The sequence below is a fragment of the Thamnophis sirtalis genome, unplaced genomic scaffold (genome assembly GCF_051295495.1).
Source record: "Thamnophis sirtalis isolate CommonGarterSnake01/CBP01778 unplaced genomic scaffold, rThaSir2_p1.2 scaffold_5, whole genome shotgun sequence".
Lineage (NCBI taxonomy): Eukaryota > Metazoa > Chordata > Lepidosauria > Squamata > Natricidae > Thamnophis > Thamnophis sirtalis.
The window spans coordinates 38634057-38662035 of record NW_028261385.1 but is presented as its reverse complement, the minus strand read 5'-3'; the positions used below and the strand labels follow the sequence as shown (position 1 = coordinate 38662035).

The 27979-nt window shown below is 36.1% G+C and overlaps 1 protein-coding gene across 3 annotated transcripts in view; it reads right to left on the bottom strand.

Annotated features, from left to right (window-relative positions):
• Positions 1 to 27979, bottom strand: part of XRCC4 (X-ray repair cross complementing 4) — a 126720-nt gene that overhangs the window by 57538 nt on the left and 41203 nt on the right. For all 3 annotated transcript variants that reach the window (XM_087715691.1, XM_014057242.2, XM_087715690.1), the window contains exons 5-7: positions 25926 to 26078; positions 21319 to 21422; positions 4542 to 4686 (exon numbers count right to left, since the gene is read on the bottom strand). In XM_087715691.1, coding sequence (XP_087571817.1) covers positions 4542 to 4686; positions 21319 to 21422; positions 25926 to 26078 — 402 coding nt within the window. The remainder of the gene's footprint in view (positions 1 to 4541; positions 4687 to 21318; positions 21423 to 25925; positions 26079 to 27979) is intronic.

Here is a 27979-nt window from a genome sequence, read left to right as displayed (position 1 = left end):
CAACATCACATCATTTTTAATAAACATGACACGAACGCTTTACCTAGAACTCAAGTCTTCTAGCCGCCTACTATTAATTGGAATTATGCTATGTTTCATGTCAAATGGAGACCTCCCATTTTTATGGTCAACATGAGAAAAAATAATTGATTAGCTTTGAGCAAACAGAAATGATAGTATGGGTCTAATGTTTTGGTTCATATTAAAGAAAGCATATAAATGATCTATCTACCATATCTTCTCCTCTATTTCCTCAAATTACACATGATTTGCAAATAAAATTAGCATCAATTTGAGAATGTACTGCATTAATATCCAATCTCCATGCCATTCCTGTACCTCTTCGTTAAAGAAGCCAAACACTTTACAGCATGTGATTAAATACTATTCCATTGACATCTCATTTGGGTTAGGGATGTATGTTATTAAGTAAAGATTTTAGTAACTCAGTCTGTCCTTCCAGTTTGGATAAAGATACTTTGCTACCTAAAACAAAGAACAAACTAGTGATCCCTGCCTGCAAAGTTCTCCCTTTGGCATGAAAACTGGCTGGTGACTATGAGCTGGTCACTCTTAGCCCAACACACCTCACAAATGTATTGTTGTGGAGAAAATAGGAAAAGGAAGGAATATTATATATGTTTACCACCTTGTTTACTTATAAAATGATACAGGCAGGATAAAATTTTTAAAGATTTCAAAATTGGTTTCAGGTTTTTTTAACAAAAAATACTGAGGCAATAGATGGGGAAAGTCATAATTGAATAACTTTCTGGGATTAAGAGGTAAAGGATGAAGAAGCAAGTTTCTAACATATAGTTGTTTGAACTGTTTTAATTATTTCATTTTGCATTGCTAAGGATTTTGTATGAAACAGACTTAAACCGAAATAGAAGACAAAGAGTTTACAGTAGTAGTCTTCCAAAAAACAATTTATCTGTATGAAACTCTTGCAAAAGAACACTATAAAAGCACTAAACACCCAGTAAATTATAATAAGTAAATGTTTCTAAAATGCAGTGCTTTGTTAGCATATACTGTATGCTTGAAAGAAATAATGTTTTTTTTTAATAAAGGGACTGCAGTATAAACTTCATACTCTCAGTGGGCTGTGGAAAAGGTTGATGCCTTTTTATATGGGCATCCAATTTCAGAGAGTTAAACCTTTTCAGTAAAATATTGCTTCATATGAGACAACAATACCAACGTCTGCAGGGTCCTCCGAGAAAGCTGAAATTCAAGATAAGCCAAGGGTTTTGCAATTTGAATCACTGGTAGCAGCAAACCACATTTTAAACAAAGCTTGAATTCAGAGTTTAAACAAGTGAGCCACAAGCAATAAATTAGGCAAAAGAAGAGATATAATCCTTCAGGAATTCATGATGTACCCCAGACTTGCTATGCTTTTAAGAAGGCAGAGGGTTATCGAAAGAAAAGCTGTTTATGTCCTCTACAGTGTTTTGAAGAAAATCCTACACAACTTTAGCAAGACATTTCCAAGGAGATAATATAGATTACTAAACGAGGTGGTACAGCAGCCATGCACTTAAAATTCCCATGAGAGTGTCTTTGCACAGGTCAGTCTCACACCCACCAGAAGGAAAACCCATAATGTTAGTCTTTAGTTTTCTTTGATCCCTGTTTGCAACCCACTCCAATTCAAAGTATAATTGACAGAGTGGCAGCAGGAGAGAAAAGTTCTCAGCATCAAAATGCAAAGCCGTGGCTTTTCAGATCTGCCTGACAAAAATGTAGTAGTTACAACAGAATTCAACTAGCATTATTCAGCAAAGACTGTTTTTATGTTAGGGCTTTAACACAAATAGGACATGAATTGATTTTTTAAAAAGGAGCAAACCTTAGTTAAATATTGTATCCTGGTTCAGTTATCTTGTATCATAACTTGTAATAAGACTTCCATAATAACTTTACCCATCCCCAAAAGTTGCACAATGGTGTTAGTCTTTAACATTCTCATTTACAGATGGAGGAATCAGCCCAGGGAGCATCTTACCCAGGGCCACCCAGTAAGACCAGGACTGAGCTGGGATATGAAATGTGATTTCTAAGATCCAAGCCTAATAAACTATCCACTGGACCACACTGGTTTCAGATCCAGATGCAAGATGAGTCATGACCCTGAAAATAAGCTGTAGATTTTTGCCATACCCAGGATAAATGAACCATTCACATTTTCTGCAAATAATAAAATAGGCTTCACTTTTTTATTCAGCATGCCAAGTTCAATCCTGCCCCTCTTCAAGGCTCCTGTTTTTTAAGAAAAGGGGTATATGGTAACAAGCACCAATGTTACTGCTTCCAAACCAATTTCTATAAGGTTTGTTCTTCTACACCCTTCTGAGTAGACTTAAGTCATACTTTTATGTCAAACATGCAGATAGATAAAGAAAAATGTTGTCACCCTATTGTTATTGTTATCGAGCCCCTTTTTGAGGGAGATGGGGCAGTTAAAAAGTGTAATTAGTAAGTAAGTAATAAGTAAGTAAGTAAGTAAGTAAATGTCTCATAGTTTTGACTAAGAACCATCACTGCCCTTTGTAAGAGACAGGACCATTATTTAAGAGTTACCTCAGCCTTGTGCATATTAAAATATAAAGCAGACATTTCCTTAGAACTTTATTGCTGTAACTTCTATAGCTTATTATTTGCAAAATGGAAAAATACATTGATCATAATTTAGCAGTTACTCTGAAGATTCCATTTTGAAATTTATGTCATGACGTTGCCTTCCAAAATCCTGATGTACAGAGTGATTTTGTTCCCCCGAGATTTCTTGGAAATGCTTTTACAAAAAAGGAAAAGAACTCTATTTCAACCAGAATCCCAGGATAGTAATCTTAGTGTTTCACTAGGCTGCAAAAAGTTCAGTCAAGATTTCAGCCCAAAGACTTCATTTATTATGTACTTTACCGATATAGTGAAATCTCTTTATATAGAGCACCTTATTGCATTTGTACTATAAAGAAGTCTTTTTTTCTGATATAATGGCAGTTACTGCCATTTTGTATTTCTTGTTTGCTTCTTTCATGAAAGGGATAATAAGACCCAAAACATATAATGATGCTTCATCTAATGGAACAATTTAGTAAATAAAAATGTAACATCAAAAATTTAAATTAGAAATTTGTAGAAAATAGCATGAAGATTCTGACCTCTCCCATGAAAAATATTGCAAAAATATCTGAAGATCATGTATTTGTAAATACCCATTTTAATTACTAATACAGCAATGAAGCTCTAACACTACTTTTTGTCTTAATCTTAAAGAATTATCTTAAATAGCCATTTATTTAAGCAAATAGATCTTGGAAGCTTAAAATAGCTTTAATGACTGCTTAAATTTATAAAATTTATAAATCGAACATTAAAAATGCATGAAAGCTGGCTAAATGACGTTGAGCCAGTCATTCTATCAGTCCAACCCACCTAACGGGGCTGTTTTGGTGGGAAATATGGGAGGAGGAAGTATCAGAGTTATTTATAAAAATAATAAAGGCAGGATAAAAGTATCTAAAAGAAAAAATGTGAATGAAAATAAAAGATATTAATCTCATATCTTGAATCCACCAATATGCTAATTAACTGAAGATATAGATTAGTGTCTTGAAAAAAACTGTGCCACAGAAAAAGCAAAAGAATGCTTATTCTTTTCTTCTCTGGAATGAATAGTGAGAGGTAATTAAATTTCAAAAGAAGGGGAAAACAATTAATTCTGAAGTGTTAAAAGTAAAATCACACCAGAAAATAATAGTACAATTTCACATACTACTACCTAAGTGGAAATTAAAATATTAATTTAAATTAGGTAAAGGATCCTAATGTGTGCTAGTTGTTTCTGGCTCTATGGATGGTGCTCATCTCTGTTTCTAAGCCAAAGAGCCAGCACTGTTCGAAAATGTCTCTGTGATCATGTGGCTGGCATGACTAAACGCCAAAGGCGCACGGAGCGCTGTTACCTTCCCACCAAAATGGTCTCTATTTTCCTACTTGCATTTTTTATGTGCTTTCGAACTGCTAGGTTGACAGAAGCTAGGACAAGTAACTCTCCTTGAGAATGTTTATGTGATAGTAGACACTATATACCATTCTGGTAGCCCATGTGCGATTTTTATAGGAATAACCAGCAGAAAAATCATAATTAAAAATAATTTAGATTAATATATGTAATCAAACATTTGAGATCTAAGAAGACTCAAAACTAAAGAAACACAACTTTAGTAAGTACAGCTTTGGTAGATGCAAAATTTGATCAAATGTCTGAAGCAGTAAAAGTCATTTTAAGAATTAAAAATTTAAGGCATAAGATAACTGATTTTAGGCAGAGTATTAGGACGTAATTTTTTTATGTGGAAAAGTTTATATATGTATTATTTTTATAATATCATTTTGGTGAATAAAAAAAGAATAAATAAGGTTTTATTCCTCACTTGTAACACTCACAATAAAAATGAAGTATTTATGTACATACCAAGATTTTTGTATTATAAATTTATCCCTTGTATATGTTTTAAAAAGCTTACTTTTCTTTTGAAGAAGTGTGGGCTTCTTGTAGTGTCACCTTTGGTTTAGTATTTCCATCTTTTGAAATACGTTGTCTTCTTTTTCTACTTGGAACTATATCAGTAATATCCAGACTACCAAGTAATGAATCTTCACTGGATTTGACTGTCAGAACAGAAAAGATAACATAATAAGACAGGGAATTAAATTATCAATTCTGGGAATATTATGAGGAAGCTGCTTATCTGTGGTAGTCTGAATGGTAATTAGAGTAGAAATAATTCAAGACAATTATTTTTAGGCAATATGAATAGCAAATGTTACAATTGTTGATGCCTTAATAAATGCACATTTATATCTCTGGGCAAAATTTAAAAGATGACAAATGCCACAGTATAGATGGAATGGAGTAAGGGGTCCCTCTTTTTGTTGTCACAGGTCTTCACTGGAGTTCTAAACAACAGCAGAATGAGGATCATCCAGATTCAGGGGAAACTTATTCCAGAGGGCATGTGCTTCTAGAGAGAAGGTGCACTTCCAGAATCCTGATAAATAACATTGTTTATTCCAAGAAACCCAAGGCATGCTGACCCTGCAAGACTGAAGGGGAAATACTATACAAGACAGGTAGTCCCTCAAGTAATCAGGTCCTATGCCACAAAGGACTTTATAGGTAACAACCAGTAGTGGGTTCCTACCGGTTCAGACCGGTTTGGCTGAACTGGTAGTGTTTTGGCGGCCTGGGTCACTGCAACCGGCAGCGACCCAGGCCTGCCATGCCCCCAAACAGGTTCTTTGGGCAGCGCCATAGATGACGCCATCTTGGTTATTGCTTCTGTGCAAAGCAATTTTCACTGCACTACGCATGCATGCAAAGCGCACATCAAGTGCATGCGGCATGGTCATGAGCGAACCCGCAGTAGTGACTGCCGGAACCCACCCCTGGTAACAACCATCCCCTTGAATTAGACTCAGAAGGAACCTGGCAATTGGTACTCCTTGCAAAGGAAAGGTATTACATGGGCATTCCGAAACACCCACATCGCTGCTCATACCGCTTCATTCTGGATCGGATGAAACTTCTGTATAGTTTTCTAGGGCAGCCCTATGTAGAGTGTGTTGCAGTGAAATGCGCATTAATCTAGTTCCATACTACTGCCAAGAATAAACTTTCATTTTATTAATGTAGAGTTCTAAACTTTAAAAAATGTTTACATTCTCTCTAGCGGTAGCTCTACCATTTTTTTTAACATCTTCAAACCTTTTATTTTCTTAAAAATATTCCCAAATATCCAAGTGAAGATTAAAGTTTGCAAAAGAAAAAGATGGGAAATTCATTTTCCAGATTCCCCTTTTCTGATTTGCAAGGAACCAGCTTGATGGCATACAACCTCATTTTTATGTTTCCCAAGATGCAAATGTTAGAGAAAATAAACATTTTTCTCCATTTATTAATTGATCCCCAGGATTTAGGTTAATAGATAGAACACACATTAATTCAAGCTTTTAAACAGAGGATAATTCCATTACTAGAATAAGTATACTGGTCTCAATAGTCTCATTCCTTGACAAATAAAAGATATTAGTGATAATAGTTTCACTTATTAAATTTAAGTTCTCACAGATGCTGTTTGATTTTTCTCCATAAAGAAATGTTTTTTTAGTCATATCAAGAGTTAAAATTTTAGTTCATATGTAATATAAGTACTATAAAATATATATACAAATTGTATCCATACACATTTTAAAAAGAGATACTTTGCACAATATAACCTCAGATTAACAATAATGACAAATCCTTGCTGTAATAATTTAAAGCAAATTTGTTTCCTGATGCATTCTATTCTGCTATATTAAAATGCACAGATGGGAACCCTTGTGCGATACCATTCGAGGAGGCCATACAAAATATTTAGTTCAGGCATCCTCAAAGGATAATAAAGAATAATCAAATATCTGCTTTTGCTTAGAGCATTACAAACATTCAATTGATTGTATAGAACATGTAAATGTTATATTTCTTTCAGTTTGGTGTAGTGGTTAAGGCATCAGGATAGAAACCAGGAGATGGTCTGACCTTAAGCAAAGAGCCAACTGGGTGCCTTTGGTCCATTCACTCTGTTGAGAAAATTGTAGGGACTTATCCAATCAGTTGCCAAGAGTCAAAATAGACTTGAAGCCCCCTCTCCCACAAATACATTTGTTTCAAGTGTGGCAGTGACCCAAAGAGTCTATTCTCTTTTGCACTAAGGATGAGATTCCATAATTCAAACTCTTCTTTTTCGTTTCATGGGCAAGCAGGCATGAGCATGTCATGATTATATGGGAAGAAAAGAAGCAATTAATGTTTTGTCATAGTTGTTGTTTCGGACAATGAGGAAGTTGGGGAGGAACATGGGCCAGTCCTGGAGTCTGGGGAAGGCTCTGATGAGGGCTCTGTGTCAGAGGCAGAGAGGGGGCCAGAGCCATATAGCAGTTATCAGCTGCCTTCAGAGTCACACATCAGTGAGGCAGATGAACAGCTGGAGCCTGTTTCCAGTGTGCGCATGCGCAGAGTTGCCAGATGAAGGGAACAACTAAAGAACAGGGAGTAAGGCTACAGGTGGACGATGAATGGCCCCTCCCAGAAGAAATAAAAGAGGAGCGAAAGGGGAGTGGAGTTTGCAGAAGACAATTAGTTAGCTTAATTGATTTGTGACTCTCCAAGACTGCTTGTCAAGCTTTGCAGCTATCGGCTTGGCAGTTCTCCAAGCCAGATAAGTTCTGTGACTATAAATCCTCCGTTGAAAGACTTTACAGGGTGTGAGTGAATATAATTAAATAAGTAAATTAATAAATTAGTAAATTAAGTAAATTAATAAAAGTTTTTTTTTGTCAGGATAAGGAGTGTATTTCATACTCTGGTGGAGAATACTGCCTTTAATTCTTTGGATCAGAGTCTACTGATCCTTTAAAAATGAAAAGTTTGAAAATCCTTTTCTTTGCTTACATAATGTTCATAGAACTATAAAGTTCCATATAATTTGTCAAAGAGACAAACTATATTTGTCTAACTGTACGTGCACTCTTTAAGATTTTCAGGAAAACTGTTATTAATTTGCCACTTGAAAAATGCATTACATGTTATGTAGTATCTCTTGAAATGAACAACACAATGTCAAGCAACTAAATGAAATTAAGATTACAGTTTTTTGTTAAAACTAGCACAAATATTTGAGGTACTAAAATACATTCCTTTCAAACTAAAGATATATTTGTTCTAAATATGCCATTGTAAGCCAAAAATGTTTTAAATTGTATACAAATTGTTCTATTTATTTGCATTAGACCCAAATTGAAAAAAAGAGAAAACAGATGAATTATAGCAATACATCCTAGCTCTGTGCTTGAGGCATTTATCACAATAGCACTTATATTGCTTCATAGTGCTTAACAGCCCTCTGTAAGCAATTTAAAAATTCAGCATACTGCCCCCAACAATCTAGGTCCTCATTTTACTGAACTCAGAAGGATGGAAGTCTGAGTCAACCTTGAGCTGGTGAGAATTGAACTGCTGGCTGTTGACGTAATTAGCCTGCAGTACTCTTTCCCACCTTTAGGAGATATATCAATCAAACAGGGTTTAAGTAAAATGAACATTTAGCTCAAAATGAAAAAGATAAAATTCTAAGCTGTTTCCTGTGAAATTTTCAGTGGTGGAAGAGACAAAAATATAGAGTTTTTTATAATAACAGGGAGCATCCAAAGAAACACCCGGCCCCATGTATGTATATTATGTATGTCTGTGTGTCTATATACTGTATATTTCAGGAAAATATAAAGTTCTAACCAACCATAAGATGATGCTGGTCCCTTACTAATTTAGAAGCAATTCTAGTGGAAAATTGTTCTTTGCACAAAAAACACAAAATGGCTGAATCTGAGATAAAGAAGCATAAACTAACATACTGTATATACTCGAGTATAAGCCTAGTTTTTCAGCCCACTTTTTGGGCTGAAAAAAGCCGCCTCGGCTTATACTCGAGTCAGTGAAAAATTTGCCGGAAATGGAGGAGAAAAAGGGGCGGGGCCATGCCGCTGGGTGAGGCTCGTGAATGGCCCGGCGCCCCTGTGAGTTTCCCCTCCCTCTGTGTCAGTTTGCCGCGCAGCGCGCACCGCACCACCCCCCCTCCTCACGTTCTAATGTAATGCAGGGCTGTCTTACGATTCCCCTTCCTCCCCCTCCTGCCGCTCTGCAACGATGTCCCACCTCCTCCTTGTTATGGCAAGCAGCCACATAGTGATGTCCCACCTCCTCTGGTACAGTGATCCAATGATAGGAATCACTGTGCCGTGTGTCATAGGAGGCGGGACATCGCTCCCGCGGCTGCACGGGACATCATCATCACAGCGGGACATCAGCATCATGAGGTGAGTGAAGTATTTCATTGAATACACCGCTAGTTTACTGTTTTTCTTTGAAATAAATATTCAAAAACATTATTGGTATCTATTTTTATTTTTGAAATTTACCGGTAGCTGCTGCATTTCCCACCCTAGGCTTATACTCGAGTCAATAACTTTTCCAGTTTTTTGTGGTAAAATTAGGTGCCTCGGCTTATATTCGGGTCGGCCTATACTCGAGTATATACGGTACTCAGAAATTTATTCATTTGTTCATTTTATTTATCAAATGTATATGGCCATCCATCTCACAAGAAAAGATTCTGAGAAATATATACTACTTCAAAAAAAGTATAAAAACAATAAATGTCAAACAGTGATACTTTTTTTGAAAAGCACACCACACAAGAGAGTTGATTAGCCATGAAAGTCATTTTAAGATCTCACTGATTCCCTGAGACACACACCCCCTTCCAGGACTGACGACTTTAGGAAAATAAGGGATGGAGCTGATCTCGTTTCAGGGAATAATGTTAATTAAATATATATTTAATGGTAATTAAACCTGATAGTTGTTAGCTAACTTTATTTCTTTCTACACAACAGATTAATATCGAATAAAATTCGCTCTCAGATACAACTGCTACTTATAAATTTAAGGGAAGTAGGAAATAGTTGTGGCTAGGATGACTTTCGCTGAATTTGATTTAGTGCAGTTGCAACTATTCTTGGATGAGGGCATTCCTATCATAGTACCTTATGCTCTCCTCATCTCTTGGTTACTAATGCAATGTTGAGCTGCTCTTGAAGAGTGCCCAAAAGCTACAGCTAAATATAGCAGCTTCTCAGGTTATAGGTGTGCATCATTAAATGCAAGTGACATCACTACTGCAAGAACTATGTCTGTGTCAATCCTTCAATATAGACCATGCCAGGAAACAGAAAGCATAAGAAATATTGCAACTCTATTTCATTGCTATGGGATATAATAACAAAAGCATGAAAGCCTGACAGACCTTCTCTTATACACTAAAGAGGATCAAGGTAAAGCTATCTTCATTACCCTCTTCTGTGTAATTAGGCTAAATTGATGTTCACAAAGTGTTTGTTGAATTTCTTTTCTTTTTCAAAGACATCATCCCACTTCCCTACAAGCTGCATTATTGATTGAATTCTGGGTACTATTTAAGGTGCTGGTTGTTCCCTTTGAAGCCTTGCACGATTTAGGACTTTAGTATCTTCAAGAATCCCTCTAATGTCTACCTACGCAATCAAATCTAGGATGAGTCTTTCCTATAGAGGAAAGACTCATCCTAGAGGATGGAGGGGCAACATTTCTCCATTGTTGCTTCTCTTCTTTGGAACAGTATACTCTTCAGATTAAATTTGGATCAATCCTATTAGGGTTGAGAAAAACTGCTAGGACCTAGCTATCCAAGAGGCTTTGATAGAATGTGACTTGACCCCTTCTTCCTGGAGTCAATTAGAATTTCTTTTTGTTGAAACTTATTTGAGATAGCAAAATTGTTATTTTGAATTTGTTTTAAGTTTTAACTGAACTTAAAAATTTAAGCCTGTTTATCAGTTCATGGTTGGAGCAGCTTATTAAGACTGACTAAATAAATAAGCAACCTTCTTTCTCCTGGAAACTTCTGTTTAATAAGAATGGCATCTTAATTTTCTCTTTCTCTTCCCTCCTACATCATATATATTCTTGCCCTCAGAATAAATCATAATCCACTAATAATACACAATAATTTACAAAAGAATAAAAGCTATGGAAAGGGAAGGGGTAATAATAATTTCTATTTGTTATATTCTAAATGCGCCTCTCCCTCAAAACCATGTTGATTTAAAGGTCTGAATTGGCAGCTTGCCATCTGGCATGAGGACTGACAGAACAGTGGGGGTTTATTACCTACTTATACAATGCAACAAGTCATCATTATTATTATTCCCATTTCACAGATAAGGAACATGGGAGGGGGGTATCTAAGAGGAAGAGGTTACCAAAGACCAGTTCACAAGCTTAAAAACAGATTATATAAATATAATAAACCATCCTGAACCTAAACTGCTGGTTTGGGTTTATTCCTAAATCCGGGTCTGTGCATGTAACAAGAACTATTTTTCTTGTACAGATTTTGCAGATCTGCAGGTTTAAGACAGGATTGATGTAATGGTATGGAATGACATTGGGAGATAGAAGAAAGGAGTCACAGTTTAGACAATGGTTAGACAAGCAGCGGATGAATCAACAGAAGAAATGGGAGCATGGCAAAAATCTCAGACAGGACTCTCTCTAGTTTATTAGACTGTAAAGTGGGGGAGATGTACTTTAAGATTTGCAGAATTCTGTTAATTTAGATTTATAACAACTTTTGGGTAAACTTCTTGTCTGGACTAACTTGCAAGGTTGACACCTTATCACTAGAAGTTTATATACAAAGATGCACCAAAATTCACCTTGAAATGGGCAGTAGTACAGAACAACATAAATCAAAGGGTCTTTCATTTGATTTCTTTCTAGCCCTCTACATCCTGTTGAATTTCTTTTTCAAAACCATCATCACACTTCCCTACAAGTTGCATTATTGATTAAATTCTGGGTACTATTTAAGGTGTTGATTGTTCCCTTTGAAGCCTTGCATGACTTAGGACTTTAGCATCTTCAAGAATCCCTCTAATATCTACCTACGCAATCAAATCTAGGAGAAGTCTTTCTGGATTCCTATATTAAGAGGATGGAGGGGCAACATTTCTCCATTGTTGCTTCTCTTCTTTGGAACAGCATACTCTTCAGATTAAATTTGGATCAATCCTATTGGGGTTGAGAAAAAAACTGCTAGGACCTAGTTATCCAAGAGGCTTTGATAGAATGATGTGACTTGACCCCTTCTTCTTGGAGTCAATTAGAATTTCTTTTTGTTGAAACTTATTTTAGATAGCAAAACTGTTATTTTGAATAAATCTCCAGGTGACATTAACAACCTGCTAAAAGAATGCAAATGACCAGCTGTCTGCAAGGAGTATAAATCCTTCTATTCCCCACCATCCAGTCGGAGGTAAAGAAGCTTCTTGGATGAGAAGCAAAACATCTTCAAAGAAAAACCAGAAAGTCCAGTTGCCTCTTGAAAAAGCACTTTTGGGACAATCATCACCTGGATGACTAAGAATCTCCATAGACATCAAGCCTCAACTGCTCTGGTAGCTTGGTACCAGAGCAGTTTAATTCTTTTGTTAGACTTTTTATTTTTAACGTTACCTTGAGTTCTTGGTTTGGACTGTTGCAGTTCCAAAGAGTCTATTTTTGTTTTGAACCCTTGCCCCTGAATGGATAGGAGGAAATAAAATCATTTTTGACATCTACGTCTTTGGAGAATCCAGTGTTTGCTTTCCATAATTCATAACTCATTAGTCAGCCCCCCAACTGTCTGTCTACAAGGATCTCTGCCACAAGGATACCCTATCAAAAGGCAGCATTTTTGGTTTCAAACTCCCCCCATCCAAAACTAAAATACAAAATGTGAAATACTTTTAAACTTGGAGAATAGACAGTGATTAGTGTCAAATTCTTTTTATTTACATGTTAAATATTCATTTCATGCACTTTAACCATAATATTAATAGCAGTGACATAAACTGTCAGCTTGTTAAAATGAAGCATTTAAGATATAAAATGAACCTCTAGCCCCAATTATAGGTTCACCAAGAGGAAAAAAAAACGTAATGATGAGGGTTTATAAAAAAATGTTTTGACTATGAAAGGAATTAAAGTTTTCTTCAAAGCATAACAATGAAAGCTCTGTACTATGCTTTGAAATTGTACGGACATGGATAGGTAAAAGCTCCATTACTAAACTGGTGAAAGCTGAGGAATTATAATTTTATTATCTGAAGTTTGTACTCATTAGTTTCTTCTGCCTCAAAAGATTCACTTTTAAATGCCTAGCAGGAACCAACTATATCAACAAGATAAATATTTTTTACTTTGTGTATCTGCAAGTGGGAAAGCATTGACAACCAAAACTTGTTCAAATATTACATGTTCATTATATAACAATTATTTTTGCTATATTTTCCTGGAATTTTGGATTTATTATCCAGAGTTTAGTTTATCCTATATCATCTCTGGTTACTTAATTTATGTTTCAAATAAAGATTAATAAGTTTTTTGCAATTTTATTTTGCAGGCTTGCTTATAGACTTAAACATGTTTGGCATTTTGCTAATAGATTGCAGTAGTCAGAATACCTTCATTATTTGATTTTTAGCTCTTTAAGTTGATAATTAGAAAATTGAAAATATTTTCTCACATTGAAAAGAAAGTGACTAGCGAACAGTAACATTGTTGTAAATAATTTGGGGAATAAATGCAATGCATTTTATTTATTTACGCGGTTTGAATGTCATCCTAAACCATAAGATTTCTTCATATTCTAAACTATTATTAAAATTATTTATCTTGACTTTTAACTGGCCCAAACTTTAGTGAACATAGTTGGGTAACAGTAGAATAACAAAAATATACATTATTTTAAAATCTATATTTTTAATTCTGCTGCCCCTTGTTTTTATTTAATGAATTTAAGTCCCACTTTTCCTCTAAAACAGTGGTTCTCAAACATTTTGGCATTTGACCCCTTTTCATTCTTAAAAATTATTGAGGAACCCGAAGAATCTTGTTTCTGTTTGTTGTTCTATAAATATGTACTGCATTAGAAATTAAAAATAAGAAATTTTAAAATATTTATTTATTTGAATTTGCAGACACCCTGAAAATATCTTGGGTTCACAGACTACATTAAGAAACACAGCTCTAAAATATTATTAAAATAATAATAATAATAATGAATATATAACTGAAACCCTCAAGTAATATTAAAAAATACACCTGTAAGGAATAACAAAACCCAAAACTTACATCAAAAGAAAATCATTTTAGCTAAGACTGTGGCATGTTAACAGTATATGATGCTATTGCCATTAAGAATATAAAGCCACTTAGATAATATCTAATGTGAATTATCAACAAAGAGTTGTAGCGTTCAATTATGTCTCAATTTTGCTGCAATTTTGAATGTTTAGCATTCAATTTTACCTATTCCAAATTGATCATATTTCACTAAATAGCTCTATCTACTATATTTGTTTTTGGTAATACATTAGCTGCATTACATTTGGACAACTGAGCTACATAGAAAGCACTAATTTTGGAAAGCATCAGCAAGCAATCCTGCAAAATACCACACCAAAAATCCATTGAAATCTATGATCTATTATTTCAGTAATTCAAAATCTGGATGAAGTCTTTTTCTTCAGACCCACTTCGAGAGATCTAAATTCTTAGGACTTTGCTATTAGGGTGTCTGACTATCATTTACATTCAGAAGAAACTGTTTTGAAGGTACTTTAACTCGTAAGACGCTTGCCTTATTAATTATCCAGATTAGTTTCGGTCTTTATCGATTGGTTCTATACAGATTTCTTCTGCCTTTATTCATGCCTTCTCTTCTTTAAAATATCCTTTAAAAACTTGCTGTATGATTCACACTAAGTTTTTTATGTTTTAGGTATATATTATTCAGCAGTAGTGGTAAGACACATATAATATAATGTTAATAAATAATGTGTTAAGATCCTTGAGAGGATATCTTTGATTGGAAGATCCAGTAGATTTTTAAATGTACTAGGTAACATGATATACCTATTTTCCCCTATTTCTGAGTCCATGTATGCAATGCCGGATTTAGATGAAAAGAGGCCCTAGGCTATTCCACTTATGAGGCCCTTTCACCTCCCATTTTTAAGTTTGTAAATTGCATGAGAGACAATAAAATACATCATTACTGTGACATATATCAATATATATCAATATATATAGCTGGCCTCCCGACGGAGGGCGGCTCTACTCTGCGGCAAAGGCAGCGAGGCCAGCCGCCTGCCCTGCTGCGCTCAGCTGCCCGGCTCGGCCCCCTCGCCCTCACCTGCCTGGCCGCTGGTGGGCTCCGCGTCGACGGGGCGGCTACTGGGAGCGTCCGCACGTCTCACCTGACCGCTGGTGCCAGGAACGTGGGCGGGCTCCCCAACTGCTGCGGTGCTGGAACGATCTTAACCAATATATTTTTATGTTTGTTTATTAGTCATATGCGTAGAATTTCTCCTTATTTTCGGTTCAGTGTTTTAGTGTTCACTGTTTTTAGAATAGTGTAATTTTAATTTTGCTAACAATTTGAATGTAGGCCCCTCTTGATCTTGAGGCCCTAGGCTGAAGCCTAGTTAGCCTATAGGAAAATCCGGCCCTGCATGCCTACTTCTGGAGTTTATTTCAGTAGCATTATATATCGAGATTATATAAAATTATTTCATTTAGGGATTGAACATGTTTTAATTTAAAGTTTTCTAAAGCCAATTACAATTCTAATATGATTTGCAGCCTCAAGGGAAATTGAGGAAATATAAAGAAAATAAGGAAACATAATAATCTGAGAAATATTCAGTAGTTCAGTGATGTTTCCAGATGCAGCTACATTTTGCAGTTAATTAACTAAATTATTTTCCCCTTAAAGATCAGATTACTTGGCATGTACAGACAGAGAGGAATCTATGATAAGTTTGAAATAATTAGAATGATATGAAGAAAGAAGATAGTATATTCTAAATATGGAGCTACATTTCTCTCTCTTTGACAAAAACATAAATACTTATTTTAAATAAAGGTAGGAGAAATTAACCAATTTGCTTAATTATAACAAATGAAATAGCACTACAAGAACTATACATCTCTGTGCTGTTTCCAATAAAATATTTAACTGAGTTTATATACATTCTCAAGTTTTGAAGAAAGAAGTGTTTCATGACTGGAACAACTCTTTGCTGTTTTCAGTTGTATCACAAAAAGGGTATCTGATTTTCTTTATAGCGGTAGTTATAAATATGATCTCATTCATAGCCTCAAATGCTGTTGCCCCAAATTCTACTGTGTTTACACAGCAAGTTCAACCAGCTTTTCTAGTTTCCTACATGATAAACAGCTTGTACAAATTCAACTGCTAGAATGTTTTGTTGAACAGCCTCCCACTCAGTCAAGTGAGAAAAGTCCTATGTACAGTCACACTAAATTTGTTCACCCAAGAGTTTCCATGCAGTCTTTTATCTTTTGCCTATGCACTCCAAGGAAAGTAATTTGTTTATACAGTGCAGGTAATTCTATTCTTTGCCAGGCATCTTAAGTTAAATGGTCAATCTTTTTCAGGCCCGAGGGAAAGCTCAGCAGAACAGATTGAGTTGACAAGTCAAAGGTCAATCTTTAGGGGCCCATGTTCTGATTCAAGTATGGATTCTCATTTAAGAGAAAATCTTTTGCTTTGCTGTTAGCCTCCATAGTTGCCTATTTAGTCTCAGATTAAGTTTTTTAATCCACTTCTGCTGACAAAGAAAATTTAAGGATACTGATTTTAACTATTTCTTTGTTTCCTTGCTACAAAAGAATACCTGTTATTTTCTGCAACCTATTTTTATTCAAAATAGAAGTATATTGATTTTGCTAGCCAAGGATTCTAAAAGACAGTTAAAAAGCACCAAACTAATAGGAAGCATGTTTTGATTCTTTTAGGCCAATTTGCATTTATTGTTTCACTCTGAATAGATTTTTAAAAATGTTTCAAGTTCACGTGAAGGCTAAAGAGGAAGAATAGCAAATCCAAAAGAATCAACCTCTAGCATATGCTACATATGTGTATTTAAGGCAGACTCATTTTTGCAGTAATTCAGAATAAATGCAATGGGGACACTATGACAATATAAAGTATGATAGTACTAAAAAGTATAGGATTTTCTGAAAAGTTTTCCAAACTGAAAAACATGGATGTCTGTTGAACATATTAGACCTCTGATGGAATAATTAAATGATGTATAATATATTAAGAATAATTAATAATATGGCTTCAAGTTTACTTCCAAAACCTGAACTGGAACTTGCAGCCATGTGACTCTTTAAAGTGTTTTTCCTGGTATTGTATGGCAGCATTAAGGACAGCCACATGATCCGAGGAAAAAACATGGCTCATTTAAAAAGTTGCAGATGCTTTAAACTGTGCTTCATTCATAATTCACATATTTCAAATAACTTTTCCAAATTAATTCTGAGACCCTGTGTAGCTCTAAAGATGTTTTTTTTAGTTCAGCTTTTGCTGATCTGTTTTCCCTCAAGATATTATTGGAACTACAGTCTATTTACTGCATTGTTGATGGTCATGACAGTTTGAAACTATCGTCCCCAAACACCTCAAGGGGCCTAGATCAACAGAACTTGTGTAGTAATATTACACTGCTTTTCTCTGTGCTTAATTGATATTTCTGTCTGTTGCATAATAATGTGTATTAAAAGAATCTATTGGAACCTAATTTGCTTTTATGAAGAATGGAAGTTGATGAATATCTAGTTTAATATTCAGATGATATCTCAGTAGTTAATCTTTAGAACTTTCTAAGCTATCCTGATGTATTAAGTGCTATTCACAGAAAAGTAGCTACCCGATAATTTTGATACCTGTAACCTTTAACTGGGCAAAATAATTCATCAAAGGGCAAAATCTTTTTAACCAAAGTACCTCAAATGGGCTAACTTATTGAATGCAGTCAAAATCCAAGACCCATGACTCCTATGGAATTGAAAGTTGGCCAATTTTATAAAACATTTTATGAGACATTAAATTATGAAACATCATAAAACACTTTATGACATAATTCAAAATGTCATAAGACATTTCCTATGCTGATGTCTGACTCTGCTATACAGTTCCACATGGCTTATTTTCAAGTCAGATACCTCTCTGAATGTATTCCAAAGTTGTCTAGTATTAGAATAAATCTGCTGTCACATTGATGAACATTATGTGTCCCTTTTGCATTTGTTCAGCTCCAACATATTTACCCTTCTTTTTATAACCCTCCTACACCACATTCTGCCTGCCACAATCTGAACTTAACTTTAAAAAATCCCTAAAGACTGGAAATGATAAAAAGCAGTATTTTTTTCATTTCTTTTGCTTGATTTTCATTCTTTACATATGTAAATAAATTTCAAGTGCTTTTGTAGTCTGTTCAAGATGTAGAGATACAGTGAGTGGATGGTCCCACCATTCAATTGTCCTATTCTTTCAGTCTTGTAGTAAAGCTATAAGGTCATAAGGTTAAAACACTTGCAGTACTACCAGCTGAGCAGCCTACTACTAGGGTGAGGTTATCATTTATAGTAATGGTTACTGATTTTTTCCACTATTTCACACAGGTTTTTTAATGGTGGCGTCCACCTGCTAAATTGTGCTCTTTGAGCAGATGAGGGTGGAACAAATTGAATGCAGCTACAACAGGGTTGCAAAAGGACAGAAAGGGAACCCTTGCACTAAAAAATAGAGCTCTACTGTCCTTATACAAATTTGACCCACTACTGCAATAGCACCACTGTCGTCAGTTCTGGCACTGCACAGACCATCAGGGATGGGACACACCCATACCAGGCTGAAATGTCCAATTAGCACCTCTCTGATCCTATCCAGTACTGAGGTAATGAGTGATGAAGTGTCATGGATTTTATGAACCTTGAAATTGTCACTGATTTAAGGAAGGAAAGACTGTTTTAATACTGGGCCAGTCAATGATGGTTTAGTCTGACTCATGAACTCTGAAGGCAATGTCATGGAAACATAGCAGAAAAATAATGTTTTTAATACATGTGCTGCATTAGGTACAAATGGGGAAATGATCTTGTGTTCTGAAATAAATGAAATCACGTTTTGAGATAAAATAATTGATTTTTAATTGCAATAGCTCCCTAACTAATTTCACCATAATACTTTTATTTTTGGAGTATCAGAAAATAGATAAAATTAACCAACAAATAATACAGTATTTCATTGGAGATTTGCATTGTTAAGAGCTACTTCTACATAACAAATTTTGATTGCAAAATGGAGAAAGAAAGAAAAAACCCAAGACTTTTAATTGCTGAAAATACAACCAAATCAATCTGTGAATAAGTACCAGACATGACTTAAAATAATGAATAGAGTGCTTTTATTACTAATGTATACCAAACAGAAAGATTTAAATGTTATGGGAAAGAATGACAAAAAAGTAGGATAAAGTACTCTTTGCAAATCAAAGATCTGAGGATAATTTTGCTAAAGACATCTGTAACAGCCCAGTCTGAGCAACAATATATGTAAACAAAATAAACCAGCTTCCCAGAGGTACAATGCTTTGCCAAAGAAAGCAGAGTCAGGTAAAAGTTATAAACAGCTAAGAGACCCATAAACATTACACTCTAATTTGTTTTGAACACATGAGAGAGCACAATGATTTACAAAGAGTCTTGAAATTCTAAGTTACCCACACATTGAGGGTCTGTTTCAAATCTACTTAGGACCAAATGTCAGAGCCCTGACATTGCTTCAACATTATTTATAGGCTTAAGAATTAATGTGAGAGCAATTTCCCTTGCAAGCTGCTAGAGACTTCATTTATGTTTTTTTTAGGGGTAACATAACTATGTTCTTGATAATTTCATTCATTGAAAGTCTTTAGTTGTTAGGAGAGACCTTGGGGTATCAATTCATGATTTCAAAAGGTACTTCTTGACTTATGACCATTTGTTCAGTGACCATTCAAAGTCACAACATGCAGAATGAAGAGACTTACAATCCATACAGGAAGTTATGGCTGTTGCTGTAAACAAAACTCAGCTCTTGGCAGTCTGCCTGCACTAAAAACTGGGGGCGGGAAGGGGGTTGCTGCAACTCTCTCCACATGCCAATTTCTCCATCGTCTATGACCTTTTGGCCTCCTATCACCCTGTGCTCCACCAGCCCAGCTCATCTTTCCTTTCTTATTGCTTCCACTGAAAGCCAGCACCAGACCAGTCCTGCAGCCAGGTCAAGGAACAAGATTGCAAAGGTGTGCTGGGATGGCAGAGTGCAGGGCAGCAGGGATCTTGGTGTGCAGGGTGGCAAGGGCAACTGGACTGGGCTGGGGTGACTGTGGCTTCCCACAGCCTTGCATGGTAAATAAAAGGGCAAAGATGGAGGGGGGGTGAGAGACAGAGGTGGGTTGCTCCCGATTCGGCCCGGATCGGGTGAACTGGTAGCAGTGGTGGCCGAAGGCTCCACCCACCCGCCCGGATGCTTCTACACATGCGCAGAAGCCTTGCACAAATGCCGTACTGGTATTTTAAAAAATGGCATCCCACCACTGGTGAGAGAGGCAAGTGAGAGAAGTTGGAGGCAGTCCCTTATCCTACTGAGGCTCACGGTTTAAAGGCACTGGGTGAGTCCTTGGCTATCGACCAGTAAAATTTGCTTAATAATGGCAACAGGATGCGATCACTAAGTGATGCAGTCCTGTGTTATCTTGCTTTATAACTACATTGCTTAGCAACTAAAATTCCAGTCCCTTGTGGATAGAGTACTTTTTATTTGTATAAAAATAAAGTCAGGTCCCTCTTCTCTCTTCTTGTATTTTCTTTTTCAAAATTTGCTGATTCCCCCCCCCCCACTTTTTCAAAAACATACAACACTAGAAAAAAAAACAGTTGAGATTTTTCATCAAATTTCTGAGCAGAGAAATGAGTGGATGATGTCTAAATTCCTCTGGAAGAAGGGAAATTCTCCAACGATTTCCAGTAGTCTACTACAGGACGTAAGTCCTGTTACTGGGAAAGCCAAACTGAAGTTCTCTGGAGATTAAACTAAAAGGCAGAAGTTAGGGAAAGAGGATTTAACAATAAAAGTCTGTCTCAAAATCAATGAAAAAATAATTGTTTCCCCTGATAATTAAAAAAAAATTAGGCAAATTGTTTCACCAAATTAAATATAAAGCTAAAAGGGAAAAAAGTCAATGAGTTCTCTGCCTGTCAAGAAAGCTATTTTTTTCTAATTCAGTTCTTTTTCACTACATGTCTATATTGAGTTCCCATTAATAATCATCAGTTCAAGGGTGCAGTCAGTCTTTAATTAAGTCCAGGACTGACTACATCAGTGTTGGCGAACCGTTTTGGCACCGAGTGCTGAAATGGGGGCATGCGTGTGTGCTGAGAATCAGAAGAGCAGCCGCCTGGAGCACATGCGCGTACCAGGAAGATGATCTTCCGGGTTCCAGCAAGCATTTATCATCTTTTCAGTGCTCTATCTCAATGCACAGCTTTTATTCCTGTACTTACTATTAGAAAAATCTGAATCTTAATATTTCAATTTTTAAAGCACTGAAATGGAATTGTTGTACATGATTCACTCCAAGATTAAAGATTTTAAAATTTGTATGCTTTCATATTAACTTATAATAAGGAACTTGACAGTTTGAATAAATTAAAATGGATGGTTGTAATGACATCAATGTAAGCAACTTGGTCTATCTTACTTGTCTCTGATGTTGTCAGTTGTATTAAATTTTCACTTTCTTCATCAGTGCTTCCTTCATAATTTTCTTTTCCAACTGTACTTTTTGAAGCAATTACTGTGTCCCTAGAAAAATAAAAAACTTTATCAAAATACACTAGTATTGTAGAACATATGGAGTTCATAAATAGATAAGAAAGGGACAAAAAGGAATGGTTTTAATTAATCTTACTTTATAATGGTGGGTAACATTTGCAATAGTAAATTCATTTAGAAACACATTTCTTGTTGCAATGATGGGGACTAAAACTAGACAAAAGAGATTTGTGTCATTCCCACCATTCTGACATTCAAGAAACTATTGTACGTTTTCTTAGGTGTTCCATACAAAGTGATTGTAGAACCCTCCTTTTGTCCTCATTTGTTTTGATTCATATTGAATACTTCTTTTGAATACTGGCTCTTCAGATCAGTTGTATTATCATTCCTTCCTTCCTTCCTACCTACCTAGCTACCTACCAGTGGTGGATTTCCATTATTTTTACTTTTCTATTTCTGTTTAATGGATTTATAGGCCACCCAATCCCGGAGGACTCCGGGCGGCTTACAAACAAAGGAAGTAATTAGAAAAACATAAAAGAAAACAATTTAAAACATCATCATGCACCCAATCTAGTCGGGGCTGGACCTCAGTAATGAGGTCAACAGCCCCAAGCCTGCCAGAATAGCCAGGTTTTAACGGCTTTTTGGAAGGCCATGAGTGTGGGTAAGGTCCAGATATCTGGGGGTAGTTCATTCCATAGGGTCGGAGTGGCCACAGAGAAGGCCCTCCTCCGGGGAGCTGCCAACCGGTTCTCTCGTGCGCACGTTCGTGTGTGACGCGTCTGCGCATGCACAGAAGTGTCCGGGCGGGTGGGAAGAGCCTCCCGCCGCTGTTGCCATTACCAATTCATCCAATCCAGGCCCAACCAGGAGCAACCCACCTCTGCTACCTACCTACCTACCTGCCTACCTTTCTTCCTTCCTACCTACTCATCTACCTACCTACCTACCCAGTTACCTAGCCTAGTTGTAAGTCAGAGTTGAAGGTAGGGAAAGAGCCTATAAATTAAATAAATAAGTGAAAGGAATAGAGAACACACACTTTATGAAGAGTGAACATTTCACTCTTTTTCTTTTTGAATTCATTATATTTCTACATTCTATTTTCCTAATCTCCAGCTTCAATTTTCCAAAAATGCTTTAATAGCTGTTGTCACACTGCCAGTGTGAGACAGTCAAAGCCATGAAAGTCAATGTTAGTCCCATTTGTCTAAATGTTACCACTAATGTTGACAGATGCTGGTTGTCATTAAACTTTTAAAATCTTATCTATGACAACGTTGTATGTTTTCTTCCCAATTTATGGCACAGCAAAACTCCATATATAACATTTCTATAATATTAAATCAAACTTTGCAGTCATTCAGTGCCTTGGGGAAAAAGTAAGTATATGCTAAGCTTTTGGTGCATGCCAAATTTATTCTATCATGAAAGATTAACCAGTGAGATAAAGTATTTTCCAATAACTAAATTCTATAGAGATCATGCTAGGGTATCAGGAATCCCATTATATAAATTCTCACATTATATATTTAAATAGAAATAAAAGCAAAGCAAGGTAGTTATGTTAATCATAAAAATATCATATTAAAAATACCCCAAGATCACAAACATATGCAGGTTCCATAGAGCAAAAAATATGTATTGTTAGCAAAGTATGTATTGTAAATATTATCTCCAGAAATGTTTTCAATTATATACCATATATTAACATCATCGTATGTTGAAGTCAATGTAATAATAAAAATAAATATAAATATAAGAAATGAAGTGGTCTCCTGGTTAAATATATTGTTTATTTAAATGCCATTTATATATTTAAATTCAAAAAATTCATCCCAAGGCAAGACTTAACCAAAGTTGATCCATGGACATAATTTTATTTAAGTAAAGACATTCTTATGTCAGTAATTATGTGAATATTTTATTGGCAACAAATGGAAGTTTTGGCCATTGGTTTTTTTCTAGTCTTTTAAAAAAGGCAATTATTTTACACACAACTATATAAAATCACAGCTGTCTTTTCTTGGTGTTGGCCTTTGTATTCATCAAATTCTTCCTGAGAATCTAAAATGTCATAATGTACTGGCAAAATATTTAAACACCATCTAAACATCTAAATATTTAAACATTTAAACATCTAAACAACATGGACTTTTGTAACTGACAGATATAAATTTTGCCAATGTGCACATTATCTAAGTACCTCCAAGATTTTTTGGTATAATGTGCAGTGCCATTTTTACAATTATGAATTAACATATTTTCAAGCAATCAGTCCTGTTCACTTTCTTCCATAATTTTATTTTCTAGAGTTCAAGAAGGGAGAAAACTTCATTCTGAAACACAACATGAAAGAAAAGCCTAGCTGTACTCTATTAATGGAAAAGAAGAATCCTTCTAGACAGGCATTTCTTTTATAACAGAAGTGATGGGGCCATTTTCCATATACCCGCCTTCCAAAACCTCTTAAGGAAGCCATACACAATTTAGACAAGGCCACATGCACTTTGGGCAAAAGGCAGCAGCGGCCTCAGGAAGAAGGTACGCCTCATGAGCAGTGGCAGGAGGAGGATAGCAAAACTCAGTTGGACGAGGCAAGTCCACAGTGACAATGCCTGCAGGGTTAATGAGATCAGGGCAACTAAAGGAACAAAGGGGCACATAGGTAGATGGAGGAGCTTGCGGTCATTAAGTGCGGGCTGGTTGCCAAGTGCCTAAAATTTTAATCACATGACTGCAGGGGTGCTGCAATGGCTGAAACTTCAAGGACCAGACATATCTACCACTTGTTCAGCACTGTCATAACTTCAAAAGGCCATTGAATGAATGGTTAAACTCACAAACTACCTGTATTTATTCCATTTATAGATCTTTAGAGTTTTTTTAGAGTTTTATTGAACACTTATAGGCCGCCCTTTTCCCTGAGGGGACTCAGGGCGGCTTAAAATAATGAGGGAGGGGAGTGCAAGGCAAGACATAAAAGAAAATGTGAGTAAAAAATAATTAACAATAAAAACACAACATTCACTCAGCATTCGGGCGGGGAGAGAGTAAAGTCCTATCCCCAGGCCTGACGGGATAGCCAGATCTTGAGGGCCGTGATCTGTATTGGCCTCTCAATTCCTGACAAATAGATGGGAAAGAAATGGAGGTAGTGACAGATTTTATTTTCCTGGGTTCTAAGATCGTGGATGAGGACTGCAGCCAAGAAATTAAAAGACACTTGCTCCTGGGGACGAAAGCTATGGCAAGTTTAGACAGCATACTAAAAAGCAGAGGCATAACCCTGCCAACAAAAGTATGTACAGTCAAGACTATGGTTTTCCCAGTTACAATGTATGGCTGTGAAAGTTGGACCATAAGAAAGGCTGAGCACCAAAGAATTGAGGCCTTTGAACCATGGTGCTGGAGAAGACTCTTGCGAGTCCCTTGGACTGCAAGGAGATCAAACTGGTCAGTCCTAGAGGAGATCAACCCTGACTGCTCTTTAGAAGGCCAGATCCTGAAAATGAAACTCAAATACTTTGGCCACCTAATGAGAAGGAAGGACTCACTGGAGAAGAGCCTAATGCTGGGAAAGATTGAGGTCAAAAGAAGAAGGGGACGACAGAGAATGAGGTGGCTGGATGGAGTCACCGCAGCAGTAGGCATAAGCTTAAATGGACTCCAGAGGATGGTAGAGGACAGGAAGGCCTGGAGGAATGTTGTCCATGAGTTCGCAATAGGTTAGACACGACTTCACAACTAACAACAACAATTAACCTCTGGGTGACTCTTATCGTATTCTTAAAAGATGGAGAGTACAGATGCAACTTCTACAAGGACATCTTAAATACTTTCAAAATGTTCTGATGAATGTTACATATAAACTTTGAATCACAATTTGGGCTTGGAAAACAGATTACAGCATGGTCCTAATATCATTAGCATTATAATACTATCATTACTGAAAGCTCTGCACATTTAGTAGTTCGATATTTTTTTGAATTATATATGAATACAAAGGAGCTTTATCCAAAAGCCATCTCTTTTGTTTCAACTGGAAACAAATATTTAAATCTTATTTTTTTAAAAAGGCCACTTTTAGGCCCCATTGTTAGTTTCAATGGCATCAACACAAGCTGTAATATTTTTTAATGAATTTACAGGGAATAAACTTTATCTTCAATTAGTATGATCTAGCAGTCCCAGACCCGTAAATAGATCCTTTGCAAGAGAAAATAGTTTGTAGATTTCATTTCTCATTAACTAATTATTTCATTTTTTTTTTTAAATGCAGTTTAATAAACTTAAACATATTAAATAATTAAATAGAATGCTTCAATTATACACCACAATTAATGTATCATTGTCATTCATGAAAATGCTGAATTGCTAAAGTTCCTCTCTAGAGCTAAGTAATATATTACTGCATTTCAAGGACACCCAGGCTTTGAACTTTGAAGCCTGCACAAGATAGAGAACAGAGCTACATCTATTTCATGTATGATGTTTACTTAGTGGAAGGAAAGTAATAAATTATACCCTGCTTGTGCAGTTTCCGATACTGTTTCTTCGACTTCTTTTAAATGTTTCTGTAAACTTCTTATCTTTGCTTTCTTTTCATTGAGGACCAAGACAAATCGCTGATAAAGATCAGTTTCCAGTTCTTCTTTAGCTTCAACACATTTTTGTAATCTTAAAAATAAATGCCTCTGTTAATTGCATAATAAACAATAAGAATGTTTTTTTTTAAAGTAACAAAAAATACAGTGCTAACCTTTCTGAGAAGCTTAAATCAAAGTAATCAAGTATGACAGTAATGATGACAGTGAATATGCCTTGGTAAGATCACACTTGGAATACACTTGGAATACTGTATTCAGTTTTGGTCACCACGATGTAGAAAAGATGTGGAGACTCTTGAAAAAGTGCAGAGAAGAGGAACAAAGATGATTAGGGGACTGGAGACTAAAACATATGAAGAACGGTTGCAAGAACTGGGTATGTCTAGTTTAATAGAAAGAAGGACTAGGGGAGACATGATAGCAGTGTTCCAATATCTCAGGGGTTGCCACAAAGAAGAGGGAGTCAAACTATTTTCCAAGGCACCTGAGGGTAGAACAAGAAGCGATGGGTGGAAACTAATCAAGGAGAGAAGCAACTTAGAACTGAGGAGAAATTTCCTGACAGTTAGAACCATTAATCAGTGGAACAGCTTGCCTCCAGAAGTTGTGAATGCCCCAACACTGGAAGTCTTTAAGAAGATGTTGGATAGCCATTTGTCTGAAACGGTATAGGGTTTCCTGCCTGGGCAGGGGGTTGGACTAGAAGACCTCCAAGATCCCTTCCAAGTCTGCTATTGTATTGTATTGAATAGAAGCACAACTATACCAGGAAAATTATTTGATTATGATTTAATACAATGCAATAGCAGAGTTGAAAGGGGCATTCACAACTCTGGGAGGCAAGTTGTTCCACTGATTAATTGTTCTGTCAGGAAATTTCTCCTCAGTTCTAAGTTGCTTCTCTCCTTGATTAGTTTCCACCCATTGCTTCTTGAGAATAGTTTGACTCCCTCTTCTTTGTGGCAATCCCTGAGATATTGGAACACTGCTATCATGTCTCCCCTAGTCCTTCTTTTCATTAAACTAGACATACCCAATTCCTGCAACCATTCTTCATATGTTTTAGTCTCCAGTCCCCTAATCATCTTCGTTGATCTTCCCTGCACTCTTTCTAGAGTCTCCACATCTTTTCTACATTGCGGTGACCAAAACTGAATGCAGTATTCCAAGTGTGGCCTTACCAGGGCCTTATAAAGTGGTATTAACACTTCACGTGATCTTGATTCTATCCCTCTATGTAGCCTAGAACTGTGTTGGCTTTTTTGGCAGCTGCTGCACACTGTTGGCTCATATTTAAATGGTTGTCCACTAGGACTCCAAGATCCTTTTCACAGTTACTACTGTTGAGCAAGGTACCACCTATACTGTACCTGTGCATTTCGTTTTTCTTGCCTAAATGTAGAACCTTATTCTTTTCACCATTGAATTTCATTTTATTAGATAGTGCCCAATGTTCAAGTTTGTCAAGATCCTTCTGTATCTTAAGCCTATCTTCTGGAGTGTTGGCTATTCCTGCCAGCTTGGTGTCTTCTGCAAATTTTATGAGTTCCCCGTTTATTCCCTCATCCAAATCTTTGATGAAGATGTTGAAGAGTACTGGGCCTAAAACCAAGCTTTGGGGTACTCCACTGCATACTTCCCTCCATGTACATGCAGTTCCATTGAGGACTACATGTTGAGTGTGGTTGGTCAGCCAGTTACGAATCCATCTGGTGGTGATGCTGTCCAACCCACATTCTTCTACTTTAGTAGTAGGTTATGGTCTACCTTATCAAATGCCTTACTGAAGTCCAAATAAACTATATCGACGGCATTCCTCTGGTCCAGTAATTTTGTCAAAGAATGCAATTTGAATTTCATTATAGACACAAATATTATACATATTTATTGATTTCACATTTGGGAGAGATAATTATTTTAATAGAATAGGAAAGATACATGCTGAATTTTTAAAAACCTATATAATGGCTT